The sequence below is a fragment of the Stylophora pistillata genome, chromosome 2 (genome assembly GCF_964205215.1).
Source record: "Stylophora pistillata chromosome 2, jaStyPist1.2, whole genome shotgun sequence".
Taxonomy (NCBI): Eukaryota; Metazoa; Cnidaria; class Anthozoa; order Scleractinia; family Pocilloporidae; genus Stylophora; species Stylophora pistillata.
In genome coordinates, this window is record NC_142520.1 from 27,746,130 (window position 1) to 27,760,902 (window position 14,773).

At 40.4% G+C, this 14,773-nt stretch overlaps 2 protein-coding genes across 3 annotated transcripts in view; both read left to right on the plus strand.

The window, feature by feature from the left end:
- LOC111333723 (muscle, skeletal receptor tyrosine protein kinase) overlaps positions 1-14,773 on the plus strand; it is a 48,683-nt gene that overhangs the window by 13,458 nt on the left and 20,452 nt on the right. The window contains exons 4-6 of one of the 2 annotated variants that reach the window (XM_088748042.1): positions 438-494; positions 694-750; positions 950-1,006. In XM_088748042.1, the coding sequence (XP_088604168.1) occupies positions 438-494; positions 694-750; positions 950-1,006 (171 nt within the window). The remainder of the gene's footprint in view (positions 1-437; positions 495-693; positions 751-949; positions 1,007-14,773) is intronic. The other variant, XM_088748043.1, reaches the window with a different exon arrangement.
- Positions 8,098-11,840, plus strand: LOC111333711 (insulin-like growth factor 1 receptor). Its single transcript, XM_088749855.1, has 4 exons — positions 8,098-8,284; positions 8,801-9,005; positions 9,549-9,687; positions 11,659-11,840. The coding sequence occupies exons 1-4, from the start codon at positions 8,138-8,140 to the stop codon at positions 11,693-11,695; spliced, it is 528 nt and encodes a 175-aa protein (XP_088605981.1). The 5' UTR covers positions 8,098-8,137; the 3' UTR covers positions 11,696-11,840.

Sequence of the window (14,773 nt, forward strand, 5' to 3'; positions counted from 1 at the left end):
TCTTTATTCTTGAGCTCTCTGGTATTGTTCAGCTAGGTATTGTTCAACCATGACAAGCGATTATTGCGTAGTAGAATCTACAGAAATTAATCGGAGTCTTTTTTTTTTGCTTTCATGAAATATCATCATAGATACATCAGGTTTCTGCGATATTTCTGGAACAATAAACAGTGAAATTTTAGTCAAACAAGTAGAGCATATGTAGCAATTATTTTATGACGAAGTAAGACGTTTTGATCGGTTCAGATTCGATTCGATTCCTCATGGGGACTCAGAATTTTTTCTTTGTCCCACGCTGTGACTAGACGAAAAATCATCTATCTACATTTCTTTGCAGAGCTCAAAACTTACCGTCTTTTTTATTCTTTACGAAACTGACAATATTTGCTTAAATAGACCCAGAAACCCGGACTGATCTCTGTGTCTTCTCTCTTCAGATTATACAGAGACCACAATGGATGTAAACACTGGGAAACCGACTTCACAACCTGAAAGTAAACTGGAAATTATTCTTCTGATTGTCATAGTTTGCCCTTTTTCTTTGTCCCACGCTGTGACTAGACGAAAAATCATCTATCTACATTTCTTTGCAGAGCTCAAAACTTACCGTCTTTCTCATTCGTTACAAAACTGACAATATTTGCTTGAATAGACCCAGAAACCCGGACTGATCTCTGTGTCTTCTCTCTTTAGATTATAGAGTGACCACAATGGATGTAAACACTGGGAAACCGACCTCACAACCTGAAAGTAAACTAGAAATTACTCTTCTAATTGTCATAGTTTGCCTTTTTTCTTTGTCCCACGCTGTGACTAGACGAAAAATCATCTATCTACATTTCTTTGCAGAGCTCAAAACTTACCGTCTTTTTTATTCGTTACAAAACTGACAATATTTGCTTGAATAGACCCAGAAACCCGGACTGATCTCTGTGTCTTCTCTCTTTAGATTATAGAGTGACCACAATGGATGTAAACACTGGGAAACCGACCTCACAATCTGAAAGTAAACTGGAAATTATTCTTCTAATCGTCATAGTTTGCCTTTTCATCTGATTGCGGTATGTGTCATCGTGTTCGCTCCACATCGAAGACACCAGATAAAGGGAGACGCTGTAGATAGTGGGCATGCGCTAACCCAAAAAGGCACTCGATAAGCATGAACGCGTAGTATTTGAGATGATATAGTATTTTTAAACATGACTCCCGTCATGTCATGGACGTAGGAAGAAGTATTATAGTGTCGTGACTGCGAGTTGCGTTACGCAAATTTCTGTTTTCCGGTGATGAGAGCTAGACGTCAAATTCGTCCCTTTGAACCTTGAGTCCTTTGATATATGAGACGAGTAGTGGGAGTGTGTGAGAGTAGAGAGGGAGAGAGTCGAAAAAAGAATTGTGACAGCTAGGCTTGATGCTGTGCTATTAAAACTGTTAAAATCAAGAAATTGTGAGTTTCTTTGTCGGCGAAAACCGATTCCCGACAAAAGAATACCTGGAGGCTATGAAATTCAAGAAAGGCGTTAGCAGGTTTTTCATTTTTTGGTCCTATAGAGAGGGAAATTAGTATATTAAAAAAAGAGTTTAATGCTGTATTTATTATCAGACTGATTTGGATTCCCCTAATGCCTCTCTACAGACTTCTTTGATACAAGCCCCACCCACTGCTCCACGGATATAACAAAAGATTGTGCCCCTGCTTAGCAATCGCTATTCGAATGATTTGCTTTTTCAATACGGTTTCTTGCAAGGAAGAAAACGGGAGGTACACACAAGAAAAAAAGAAAAAAACAGAAAACTACTGTAGTAGAATAGAATTGTACGAAAAAAAAAATGAGAAAGAGTAGCAGGAAAAGCAAAGAACACTTCATTCTAATTCCTTTCAGAGTCAGTCAGAATTGTGGATTCGTTATTTTGTAGGTAAAATAGCACTGAGTCTGAAAAGTGAGCCGAGATTTTACTTGTTCAAATTATGGAAGTTTGATAATATTACTTCAAGCAAGCCGAGATTTGTAACAGATTTGTAGAAAAAATACTACACGCCGGAAATCAATATTGTGGCTCAAATTATCATCAGGTTCAAGTCACGGAGAGTTCCAGTTACATAACTGCAATCGCTGCGTGTCAAATAGAAACAGTGTATCATCTTGCTTGACAGAAAGCATCTCTGCAGACCTTTCAACGGTGAGCTTTCCGTGAGCTCTACCTCGTCATGATGGATTTAAAGTCTACTGTAACGGTAATTTTGATTTGTACCTTGGCCTATTTAACAACATCAGGTGAGTAAAGGAAATGATGGCGGCGGCGCTAATTTCTGCAAATTTAGCGCCCATGATAGTGCGCGTGCTACGATCAGATTGAGCCGTAGGAGTTGATAGTTGCTCGACCCTCTATGGGTTTAAAAAAAAAGCAGAAACCTTTCTTTTAAGAAAACAGTCATAACAATTGTCTCGAAAAGCATATTGAGAATACTTCCTGCATGTAAGGTAATAAAAAGCATTATTAGTCTCTTTGAAAATCTACCACATTTTCAACTTCTCCAATACGAGAATGATTGATATTCCCCAATTAGGATTTGGGAAGGCCCCGTTGACAACGCGAGTAAAATTACCTGGGATCAACCGGGATCAGTTATCTTTCCCTGTGGCTCTGTGATCAGTGAGGTATCCGTTTGAACTATTTACTCGGGCTTCCGAAGGAAACGCCGGAGGTATAAATTCAGCTTTGTTTTTTTTTTTTGCGTTCAGTCACAAAACGCAGTTCCACTACAGCGCATGCGTAGATTGAACAGCAAGAAAACAATGGCTGCATTCGTAGACAATTCCTTGCTTGATGTACCCAAAAGAATTCGATGGCTATTACGCCTAATGTATATACAAAGTCACACACAGTTGGAGGTAGAACCGCAAATAAACTTGTGGAGCGATTTGGGAACAGGTCGTTCCGCGAACTTTACGAGAGATCAATTTACGAGCGATCCTTTACGAGTGAACCTTTTACAGGGTTCGACACTTGGCTACCTGCATTACTAGCCACCGGGCTGGTGATTTCTAAAATCTAATAGCCCGAAACACAACTTGGTAGCCCGGATCAATATACCTCGGGGTCTACCTCAACCCCAAACATGCAAACCTTCCTCTAAACTTATTGGCAAAGTCTTTCAAAATGATAAAGAATGGCGTTTTTTCTTTCGTTGTGATAACATTATGTGCTATTTAAGGAAAAAGCTAAGTAAATTTAAAGTGCGGTGTGCAAAGCATCGCAACATTGGTTGGGAGAAGACTGAGGAAGACATTGACCATTAAGCACAGAGTCTGGGATCTAGCGATATTTGCGATCGACACGCAAGGCAAAAAATGACGCCAGAAGATTAAAGATTTATGCCTTCCTATTTAAATTCACGACTCATACACAAGAGATGGTGTGCAGCTCGAACTAGGAGCCCGAGTATTTAATGCCGTCCGACAAAGTTACACAGAGTAGTAAACAACTAGTCATCACCTCTCAGGCTAACACGTTTTGTGTGCCGCCGCCTGATACGAAAACCCACAAACCCAATATTAATGGGAAAAATGGGAACGTATTCTCCATCCAAATGCAGGCGCACCGACCTCTAGGGGTTAAAGGTAAAGCAGCTTAATTACATGCAAGATAAAATTTAACATAAAACTAGGAAAGTTCGAGAGCTGAGATGCATACATTACAAATGTCAAACCTTAAATACGCCATAAAACAAAAGACTCTTTTAACTATGACGAGCCATTGCGGACAAACATACTTGTGTGAATTTGTATACGACTTGTGCTATTTAAATACAACTTCATGATTCCCACTTACAGCTTTTTTGTCGCGTCTACAACTTTGCTCTTCATTCGCTGAACTTGCATGAAAATATATTGAACTTGTTTGGCAAACACATCACTTCTCGTTACGTTTATACAACTTCAACCTGGGTGCATTTTCATCGTTTACCCGGTAATTTGTCTTTGCTTTGGAGCAGTTGATAAAACTTTTTTTTCAAAATATACGACTTAACATTCGCGCGCACAACTTGTTTTGCAGAATATTCCACAACTTCTTACCACATTTTCGTTGAACTTCTTATCGATTGGAAATCGATTGATTTTTACCCGCCCGAGAGTCCCTTGCGCGACGTTTAGTCTTTGCACGTGGAAAATATGGCGGACAACACATCAGGGAGAAGCGCACAGACAGTATTGGAAGATATTGTGCGAGTACTGAGAGCCTCGGACTCTTTAGGAGCAGCCCAGGATTCTACTAACACCACGAACAGGACGAACGCGACATCATTGATGTGCACAACATCGTCAGTAAGACAAGCAGTCGCCAGACTTTTTCCTTAGGACATACACCAGACCCACGACAAGCACTTCCCGGCCTGCGAAATCCAGGAAAGGTCAAAACGATTCGTCTTCCCGTAAAGACTGCAGCTTTTTCCTCAAAGATGTTTTGCTACTAACTAGCGCTGGAATCAAGAAAGTTCCTCGTGGAAAACAGAGAGAAAACCTTCACCTTCAGGGCTATGCTGCATCTGCAGTGGAATTCTGTATTGATTGGTCAGAGAGAAAACTTCGAAGTGCCATTGAGACTGTTTTCAAAGATAAATTACACTGCTTGCCTTCGCCAATGTGAGTATAAAATACACGATTTCAATAATATTAAGTCTGTAAATAAAGTCAATGAACGTTCATCAAAAGGGGAATTGCGTCAACATGTAAATCTGATCACACAACATTCGTATTCCCCGACGGTCCTGGAACGAGTAGGCCCTGAGCAAGAATGCGAGGCTGATGCGGGGAAAAAGTTGAAGAGACTTGTAGTGTTTATGTAGTGATTTCTTCGATTTCGCGTAAAAATGCCGAAACATCATTGTTATGCCTACAACTGTACCAACAGCGAGGCTAAGAAAATAACTCAATCAAATATCCCGAAGTTGCAAATGTTACTTTCCAGTGTTGCCAACAGATGACAAAAACAAACAGTACGCTCCTGGGATAAGTGAACAGGAAAGACGTCGAAGATGGATCGCAGCATGCCGGCTGGAAAGCAGTCTTTCCCTAAAAGTAATTTAGTAGTAAAGGGAGGATACTGTATTATTCTACTGTAGAAGAAGCAACTGTGATTCAGAAAAAGAGAAAATAATGACAATATTGTCAAAAGCTTAGAAATATCCAGCACTTGGATATGAGTAAATATTATGTTATTTAATTTTTCTCCTACCAGAGAGCGTTTGGCCTTAACACATTGTACACTCGTCTCTGTACTGTTCTGAAACGACGCAACGCACGGCTGACGGGATCTACTTTATTAATAGATTCTCGTACTCTGCACCTTTGCACAAGAAGGCCTCGGCCTCGCATAGCTCCCAGTACCATACGTTTACAAGAATTTGGAGAAAGAGATAATATATCTCTAACGATACTGACCAAGTCCTGATCCGAAATGGAATGAAATTCTTGCTCTCCTAAGAGCCAATCCAATTCTTGACGCCGTCTCCTCAGTGTTCTCTCTGATACAGTGTTCTCTCTGATACAGATTATTTTTGTATGCGCCTTTCACGGCTGCACAAGGCTTTCACAGCTCCGCATATTTTTAAACTGTTTATCTTTATTCTGCTATTTACCTCAACGACATGATGCAAGCCTCATCTTTTCCTAACAATGATGTTCTAGAGGAGAAAGATTGGCCGCGTTACCAAGGAAAGCGAGCAGGCAAACAAGTTAAAGAACGAGAAACTTACAAGCGCCATAATATAACCACCATTACAAAAGTCAAGACCAGTGAGCCATAAAACTAAATTCACGGCGTCCAGTTTGGGACATATTCCTGCTAACTGCAAGGTTATTCGTCTCGAGGCCCCCTTGGATTCTGGCTCTGCTTACTCGTTTGTGCCGGCTTTTATTCTCTCAAATGTGATATCTCTCTCACCAAAGATTGACAAAGTTCGAGTGACCATTTGCAATGCAAATCTGGACTTCATTTGCATCACGGAAACATGGCTCAAAAACCACATTGATGACAGTTTCGTGTTGGTTCCGGCCTACAATATCATCTGCAGAGACAGGGTAACTAGTGATCATGGAGGCATTTGCATGTACGTCCGCGATTCTATCCGATTTGATGTTCTATCCGACCTTATGGACGAGAATTTTGAAGTTTTATGGGTTAAAATCCGCCCCAAACGGCTCCCTAGGGGCATACCATCTATTATTGTTAGAACTATTTACCATCCGCCGAGTGCAGCCAACTCCTTGATTTTAAATTACCTGTACGAGTCACTAACAAAAATCGAAGCCATTTGTCCCGACTGTGGCCTCTTTCTTTTTGGGGATTCTAACAAGTTAAACTGTTCTCGCCTAAGTAAAGCCTTCGATCTCCGCCAAATTGTCCCATTTCCAACTCGTGGGCAAAGTAAATTAGATCTAGTCCTCACCAATCGCGGCGCCTTTTACGATGTGCCCAGAACTTGCCTCCTTTTGGGCTCTCCGACTACGATACTGTGGAAGTACAGCCTCTGGCTATACGGGATGGTCCGAGGAACAAAATCCTGCTGAAATCCAGAGACTTGCGGACAACGAGTCGTCTGGCCATGCGGACTTACCTCGATGAAGTCGACCTTGGTCGTCTGGTAAGATGCAAAGAGTCATGCGAAGAGAAAACACTCGCGCTTGAAACCATAATCAAGACGGGCTTGGATTCTGTTCTCCCCTTTAAATCCAAGACGATCATTGCCAACGAACCACCATGGATTAGCAAACAATTGAAATCTTTAATTCACAAGCATCAAATAGCCCTTGCTCGTGGCGATAAAGATTGCTTCCGCCGCCTTCGGAACCGTGTTAATCGCTTGCGAAAGTCTTGTCGTGCTAAATACTATGAGTCCACAGTCGAACTACGAACCGCGTAAGTGGTGGAAAGAAGTTAAATCACTTGGCGGGATGCAATCAGCTACGCGCACAGATCCTACCTCTGTCCTGAAGCATATTGATACAGGGCCTGACTCTAGTCGTACGGCCCCTGCTAACGTCATTAACAATGCCTTTCTTGGTCCAATGAACTCTTTTACTCCATTGGATTCTGGAGTCTCGTTTGCTGTGCAATACACCGACAGGCCAACGGTTACTGAGTTCGGTGTCTTAAAGAAGGTCATCGCTCTTAATCCTACCAAAGCTTCTGGGCCTAACGGCGTGCCCGCCTGGCTTCTGAAAGAGAACGCGGACCTATTGGCTCCTGTGGTTACTGATATTCTTAATAGCTCATACTTGGAGGCTCGTCTCCCCCAGTCCTGGAAGCTCGCCAACGTCGTCCCTATTCCTGAGCAGACCCCTGTTTATGACGTTAATAAACACCGGAGACCAATTTCACTTGCACCTGTCCTTTCCAAGTTGGCTGAGGACTTTGTGGTTGATCGTTATGTTAAACCAGCTGTACTCGCTAAGGTCGACCCTCGGCAGTTTGGTACTGTTCCCGGTTCAAGCACCACGGAAGCCCTAATCAGTATGACTCATGCCTGGTACAGTGCTACTGACGGTAACGGGGCTCTGTGAGGGTGATTCTCTTCGATTTTAAAAAAGCCTTTGACCTAATCGACCACCATATTTTTGTCAAAAAGATGGTACATATAACATCCCCAATGCTGTCCTCTCATGGATTATCGACTTTCTCACCTCGCGCAAAAGGCGTGTTAAACTCGGCCACGACTGCTTCTCAGAATGGGGCGCGGTCCCAGCGGGGGTTCCTCAATGTACAAAACTGGGACCGTGGCTGTTTATCATCATGATCAACAAGCTGAATGTTCCTGGCATTGATCTCTGGAAGTATGTTGACGATACCACTCTTTCGGAGACGATAAGCAAGAATTTTTCCTTACAATATCACCCCTAAATCACACATTAAGGTTACAAGAATTGAGGAAATAATATTTACCATAAGAAGCTCTTGATGTTAAACAAATTCTCCTTGTCAGCACCTTAAGGAATGTAGAAATAATAACAGTTTAAAGGATATGCATACTGATGTTATGGTGAGAGGGGTTCATTCACAACGAAACTCCAATTTCACCAATTTTCTCCCTTACATTCTCCAGGTAGAAGGGCGAGGTTTATTACCTGTCCGATGGATGGCCCCGGAAGCTTTGTTTTCGGGGAAATTCGCACTGGAGTCTGACGTTTACGCGTTTGGTGTCCTTCTGTGGGAAATCTTCACACTGGCCCTGCAGCCTTACTATGGATACAGTGTCGAAGAGGTTATAAAATTCATCGAGGAGGTTAGTAAATAGAAATGTAGGAATATTCTCGAGCCTCGAAAGTCTTGGAAACCGCACCAGAGTTCATGCCGCACCGAGAGATTTCTTGTTGCGAATTTCTATTAACTCTGGGACGGATTACAGTTAAAGAGAAAGGTTCTCCAAGTCAATGAAACTAATCCCCTAACAAAGAAGTAGAAAGCGCATCGCATCCTTTTTTTTTTCTTTTTTTTTTTGTTTTTTTTGTTTTTCCTGGGAGCTACTTGGGGTGTTAGTTGAGAGAACATTAAGAAAAAGCTTCTGAATCTCAAACAATATCCAATTGACGTCCTCAGTTAGTTATTAACCGATGGAAGGAGAGGTCTATCTATCTTATAAAACAGCTGTGCGCCTATCGGTACGCGTAGTAAAGGATTTTTTGACCAATCAGATCGCGCATTATAAAATATGCAGGTGTACCATAGCTCGTAGGTTCCCTGTGGATTACTAACCGAAAGCGTATGGCGATGTTGATAAAGTTGTTGCAATGTTCCACAGGGTGTCCATCTTGGACAAACTGATTACTGCCCGAACCACGTGTTCGAAATAATGAAGAGCTCCTGGAACCAAGAGGCATCACAGAGACCAAAGTTCACCCAGATAATGGCGCAGCTTAAAATGGAAATGACGTCAGACGGCTATGACTCATTGCACCAGGAACCGATGAACCAAAGAATTACCAACCAAATAATAGAACTCAATGGTAAGTTGGCGATGAATTCTAAAAATGTTAGGGCTCGATCTCCTTTAGACTCGAATGCTTGGTACGATATGGTTACTTTCAGTATAGTGTACATAAGCTCATCTCAATCGTTATTATTGTTCGCCCCATCTGAGTCCAACTGGCTCTGATCATGCGCGGTACCCTCAACTCCCTCTAGCTGTGAAAGCTAGATAACGCTGTTCATCGATCTGCGAACAGGCGAGAGACGAGCTGGAAAACGTCAAGCACCGGGTAAATTGCTGGCTCGCCTCTAGCATCGTAATCTCTCGTGCCTCGTAAGACGTGCCATAACACGATGATAGAGAAAATAGTATTGGTGCACCTGTTCACTTAGAGTTCATGAGCTCATGTCTTTTTGGGAACAACTATTTCCTGGATTACAATTTCTCTGGTAATTAATGTTTTCCAGTCTACGAAGTACCGGGGTCTGTCGATTCCTTCCGGTTATTTCGCAAAACAGTAGCACCCGCGCGCTACGAAATCCACGAGTAATCAATAACAGCTAAATGTTGCTTTTCGCAGAGGTTACCATTCCTACCCATCAAGCCACTCTGAAGATTTCCCAGCAAGCTCCAGGTACTCCGCCGCCGGCTATTCACCAACATGGCCCAACTTATGAGAACATCGCGCGCAAACTCAGTTTCCATAGTGATGAAGAAGAATCAATCAATCAATCATCATCAATCAATCATTTTATTTAGTAATGCAGGTTGTAAGGAAGGGGGCAGCCATAAGGCTGATGTGGACCTACAACGAACTAATAAAATGTAATACTAAAATAATTCATAAAGTCACCCTATGGTATTTAAATATTCAATATGATCATTGTAATAAAGTTCATTAGCAAACAAGTCACGAATTAATTTAAAAATTTACATGCAATGTAATAAAACTTAAAAATATACAAAATCTCTGTCTTTCATAGCAATCATAGGCGCTTCAAAAGAGAAGCTATTTATGTTCTGTGAGAGCTTACGTAAAATATTTTTAAAACTGTCTTTTTGAATGTTCACATTAAAATTTGCCAGCCTAGCAATAAAATTCCAGATTACAGGTCCTCTGTATTGTGCTGATTCCTTTCCCACTTTGTAGTTCACTCTAGGGATTTCAACCTGTAACCCTCCTGTACGTGTGGTCTGTTGAGTAATTTCAAATTAAAAGGGGCATATAAGATTTTATCATTTAAAACATCGTGCATCAGAAGAAGGAGTCTTTTTTTATATATGTAAGAAATTGGCAACCAATTTAACTCTTCAAGACTTTTATCCTGGTGGATAACTCGTGCAGCTCTTGCATGAATAGGGTTTAAGGATTCCATAATAGAATAATTGCAGTTTCCCCACACCACAATACCATACGATACCGCAGGTACAATAGATTTAAAGTAAATTTCCTCCAGCGCTTTCACAGAAAGCCTCTTCATTCTTTTTAATGCGCCCACTTTCTGTGCAAAAGATTTTTTTACATGGTCCACATGCAATGCCCATGTAAGCCTATTGTCAATGATTAATCCCAAACAAGTAGTGTTATTAACAACATTAATAAAATTATTTCCGAAGCATATTGGAGGAGCAGGACCAATGAAGCCCGATTTGCTAAGGATCTTAACTTCAGACTTTACAGGATGAATACAAAGTTTGTTCATTGTACTCCAAAGCAGAAGTTGTTCGAGAATGTTATTTAATTGTGAGCAGACCTGATCAAAGTTCTTCCCCACACAATATAATGTTGTATCATCTGCATACATGAACGAGTCTCCAGATGTAATAGCATTAGGGAGGTCATTAACGTAGATAGTATAAAGCCTTGGACCCAGGAGGGATCCTTGGGGAACACCATATTTCACTTCATCCAAGTTAGAAGGGTGGTCATTTACTACAGTGTATTGAAATCTGTCTTTCAAATAATCCATCAGCCACTCATGGAGATTCCCACTTAATCCAATAGCTTGGAGTTTTAATGACAAAATGTTGTGTGAGATGCTATCAAAAGCTTTCTTAAAGTCAATAAATATTGCACCCACAATCATACCTTTATCCATATTCATCTTCCAGGTATCTGTCATTTTTAGTAATATGCCTTCTGATGATAGTTCTTTTGTAAAGCCCCACTGTAAAGAACTTTTTAGAGAGGAGTTACTTAGGTGCTCATCAATTATATTACAGACCTGATGTTCCAGTAATTTACTTGGGATACACAGCAAGGATATAGGTCTATAGTTGGCAATGTCAGTTCTATCTCCCTTTTTAAAGATAGGGGTAACCTTTGCTCTTTTCCATGAAATGGGAACAGTTCTTGTGACAAAGCTGCGCTTGAAGATATTTTCCAAGCCATTAATGATTGCAGGGCCGGCTAGAGAAATAATTGTACTTGATATACCATCAGGGCCTGCTGCTTTGTTGCTTTTGATATTCTTAAGACTTTTGAAAATATTTTCAGAATCCAGAACCAAAGAGTTGCAGGAAGATGCTGAGACTATAAATACGTTGTATGTCGGTTTGGTTTGGGATGTTAGGGAGGTTTTCTGCGACATCTCTGCCAATATTTACAAAATATTGGTTAAATAAGTCAGCCTTCATGTCATCATCTAAAAACTCCAAGCTGTTTTCATCTTTGACTGGTCCAATTCTGGAGGTTTTTTTGAGTTACATATTGAGGGGGGAGCTTAATTATCCTACGTTTCTTTAGTCAGTTGACTTGGGAAAATCGTAATCAATTTACAGATGTATTTAGGAATTATATTCTTTAGTAGACCTGATCAGCCGGCTGGTCGGTATATCACAAACACTTTATGCCCGAATCAAGTAAGTCCGAATGAAGTTATGAAAATCGAAGGAAAAAAGCGAGAATTGATTTTCTCGCTCTTTCTTTATCTTTCCTCGTTCGACTTTGCAATCGGACAGATATTCGAGGAGACGGGATAAAATATTGTCTGATATTTACACCTAAAATTAGCACCCGTTGAAATAAGCAGTCCATTGACAGCGCACTGCCACTTATTCGTGGAGACTTTCGTTAAATTTTTTAAATGTTGTAAAACAATATGACGTCGTTAAAAGGAAATTGAAAGAACGGTGCGAATTTCTTTGACTGAAAATTTTGGTCGGTCAGACAACGATGACCTCAAGTTGGTTTGATATATTTTCGTTTCATGAAATCTGTAACATTGTTCTGGGGGTTTCATGTTAGTATCAGTTCATCAGTTGATTTTCTTCTGCAGTGAAATTTGAAGTTCTCTCTCACGATTTACACACAACCACACAAGCCATTAATTCGATGTTTTCTTAAAAGCGTAGAACTTTTTTTAGTAAAGCGCAAAAGAAATAGTGAATCAGCAGGATACCCGTACTTAAACAGTCGTGTTCGAAAAATCTCTAGGTTTCCTTTTCCCTACTTTTGTTTCCTTTTACAGATCTCTATGGTGTTTCAATTTTCTCTCGTACTTTTTTCGAGGAAGTGGTTGTCTCTTACCATTTGTTTGAAATTTTGCGCGGGAAATTGGCGTGCGTCCGGCCTAATCCTGGATGGACTCCCTCGCGCATGCCCAATGTTTGGCTGCTGCGTTGAAAACCGAAGTTCATCCGGTAAATTTCACTACGTGACTTGTTTCATCCAATAACAGCTGGAATGAATGCTTGAGCTGTAGATAGAGTGGCTTACATACCTCTTGAGAGGCTAACCAAGTTCAAACTACATAAATTTGCCGGATTCGATTCATTTCATTTTGAATCAAGGCGTTTCTTTGTACAATGCTTTCTCTTTTGGGGGGCTGAATTTATTGCACCTACTAAGGACGTTACTGCTTACAATTCACGCGTGCCATTTATCCAAGTCAATCAGCTCTCTCTGTACCAGGGAAGAAGAGCGTAAATCTTCATAAATTTCAAGGGTAAGAGTTTTTATCGTGATTTCTCAATGATAAACATGGAGAGCTTTGTAGAAAATCTACCTTACTATTAACGTAGAAACTCGTTTTATGGCATCCATGAAATACAGTTGTTTTTTTGCTCCAAATACGGTCTTCATGGAGCGCCTTTACATACATACATACATACATACATACATACATACATACATACATAGTTCATTGTTAATGCGGGTTGGTAAAAGTCAGCCAATGGCTGACGTGGACCTGCCTATCTAAAACATTAAGATCTAATTGCATTAACTAGGATAACAGGTGTGAGGTATATAAGAAATTAAGAGTATGTAAAACTACTATGTCCATTGTAATCTATTATCAAAGGATAAATAGATAAATAGAATTACTGTAAATAAATTGAATAAATTGTTCAAAAATAATAAAAGTCATCACCTTGTTTCTAATCAGGCATGATTCCTTCGCGAAACTTAATTTATCTAGTAGTGTCTTATCTTTTATAATGTTTTTTTTATGTTTTTTCTCAATTGAGTGTAGAGAGTAATCCGGGTAATCGGAAAGTATTGGGTTTTGTGATTAGTCCAGCCAGACTCGTGTATCCTCTCAACCAATCAGAATCAAAACGAAACTTTGTCACAGGCGTTTTCCCGCCCTTTGCCTGTTTTTACTTCGCGTTCTCATTGGCACCAGGAACTGTTTCCTTTGCTCTGATTTGTTGATGTGATAATTTTGGTTTTGGTTTAACGATGCTCGATCGAAACGTGCTCTGTGTACACTTTAGGGAGGGTCTACATGGAGTGATGGCTTTTGCGACTAAGGACAACTTTTTTCCAACTAAAGGTTCGAATTCGTCAATTTTTACACTGGTCCTTTAACGGCTAACCCCATTGAGACCCTCTCTATGGTTTAGAAATTCCTTTTGGAATTATCAGTGCTTTCTGCCATCGCCACAGGACGCTATGAAAACCAAGACTGACATTTAAAAATTCTGAGTAAGAGAAAAAACTAATCTGCGTCATTTGATGGAAAAAAGCTAAAATCCTTAAAAGTATGCAATGAATCATAATACGTGCGAACAAAGGATTATAAATTGTTCATAACCTCTTGATGCGAGCCAAGATAGTGATTTATTAGATTTTAGCTTGAATAACTTAGTTTCTTGCCAAACAGAGACATTGGATTAATGATAATAAAATAATTGTATTAGCTGTGTTAAAGAACGTGTGAGTATGTTTCATTATTCACAATCTGGGTGGCAATGAAAGCTCTCTCGTTAACTCCCTTGGCGGGACCAGTTGTTCGAAGGCCGATTGGTGCTAACCGAAGTGTAATCCGGGTTTCTTTATTCTTTTGTTCAAAAGCCTTTTTGGGGTAAATTTCCCTATTCTTTGTAAAGCATTCAATTACCAAATCGTAGACAAAACATTCATAATGAATTTTCTTTTAACGCCTCCAGATATGTAATCTGAATTTACCCTAACCCTGCTTATCTTAACAACCCGGCCCTGAGCAAAAAGGGATCGGGTTCTACACATCGCCTGAGAGGGAGGAGGTGAGGGGGCGTAGTAGAGGTTCGAATTTTTGTCATGATAAAATTTACCTAATCCCCCTAAGGCTCTGCAGTATTTAAATGTCCCCTTTCATTTTTACAGTAAATCTCGGTAGTTCCCACTATATACTCTGTCAGCGACAACTGTTCCCCTCGTTTCAGGTGAAATCATGCGATTCCATTATTTATCCCCTTCTGTGATAAATAATGGCTGGTCCCAAAAAGAGGACCTACTTTCGTGGTTTACCTATTTGTAATTATTTAACAACAGGGTAGATAAGAAGTTTTCACGCCCACTGTTTTTCCGGAAGTTTACTG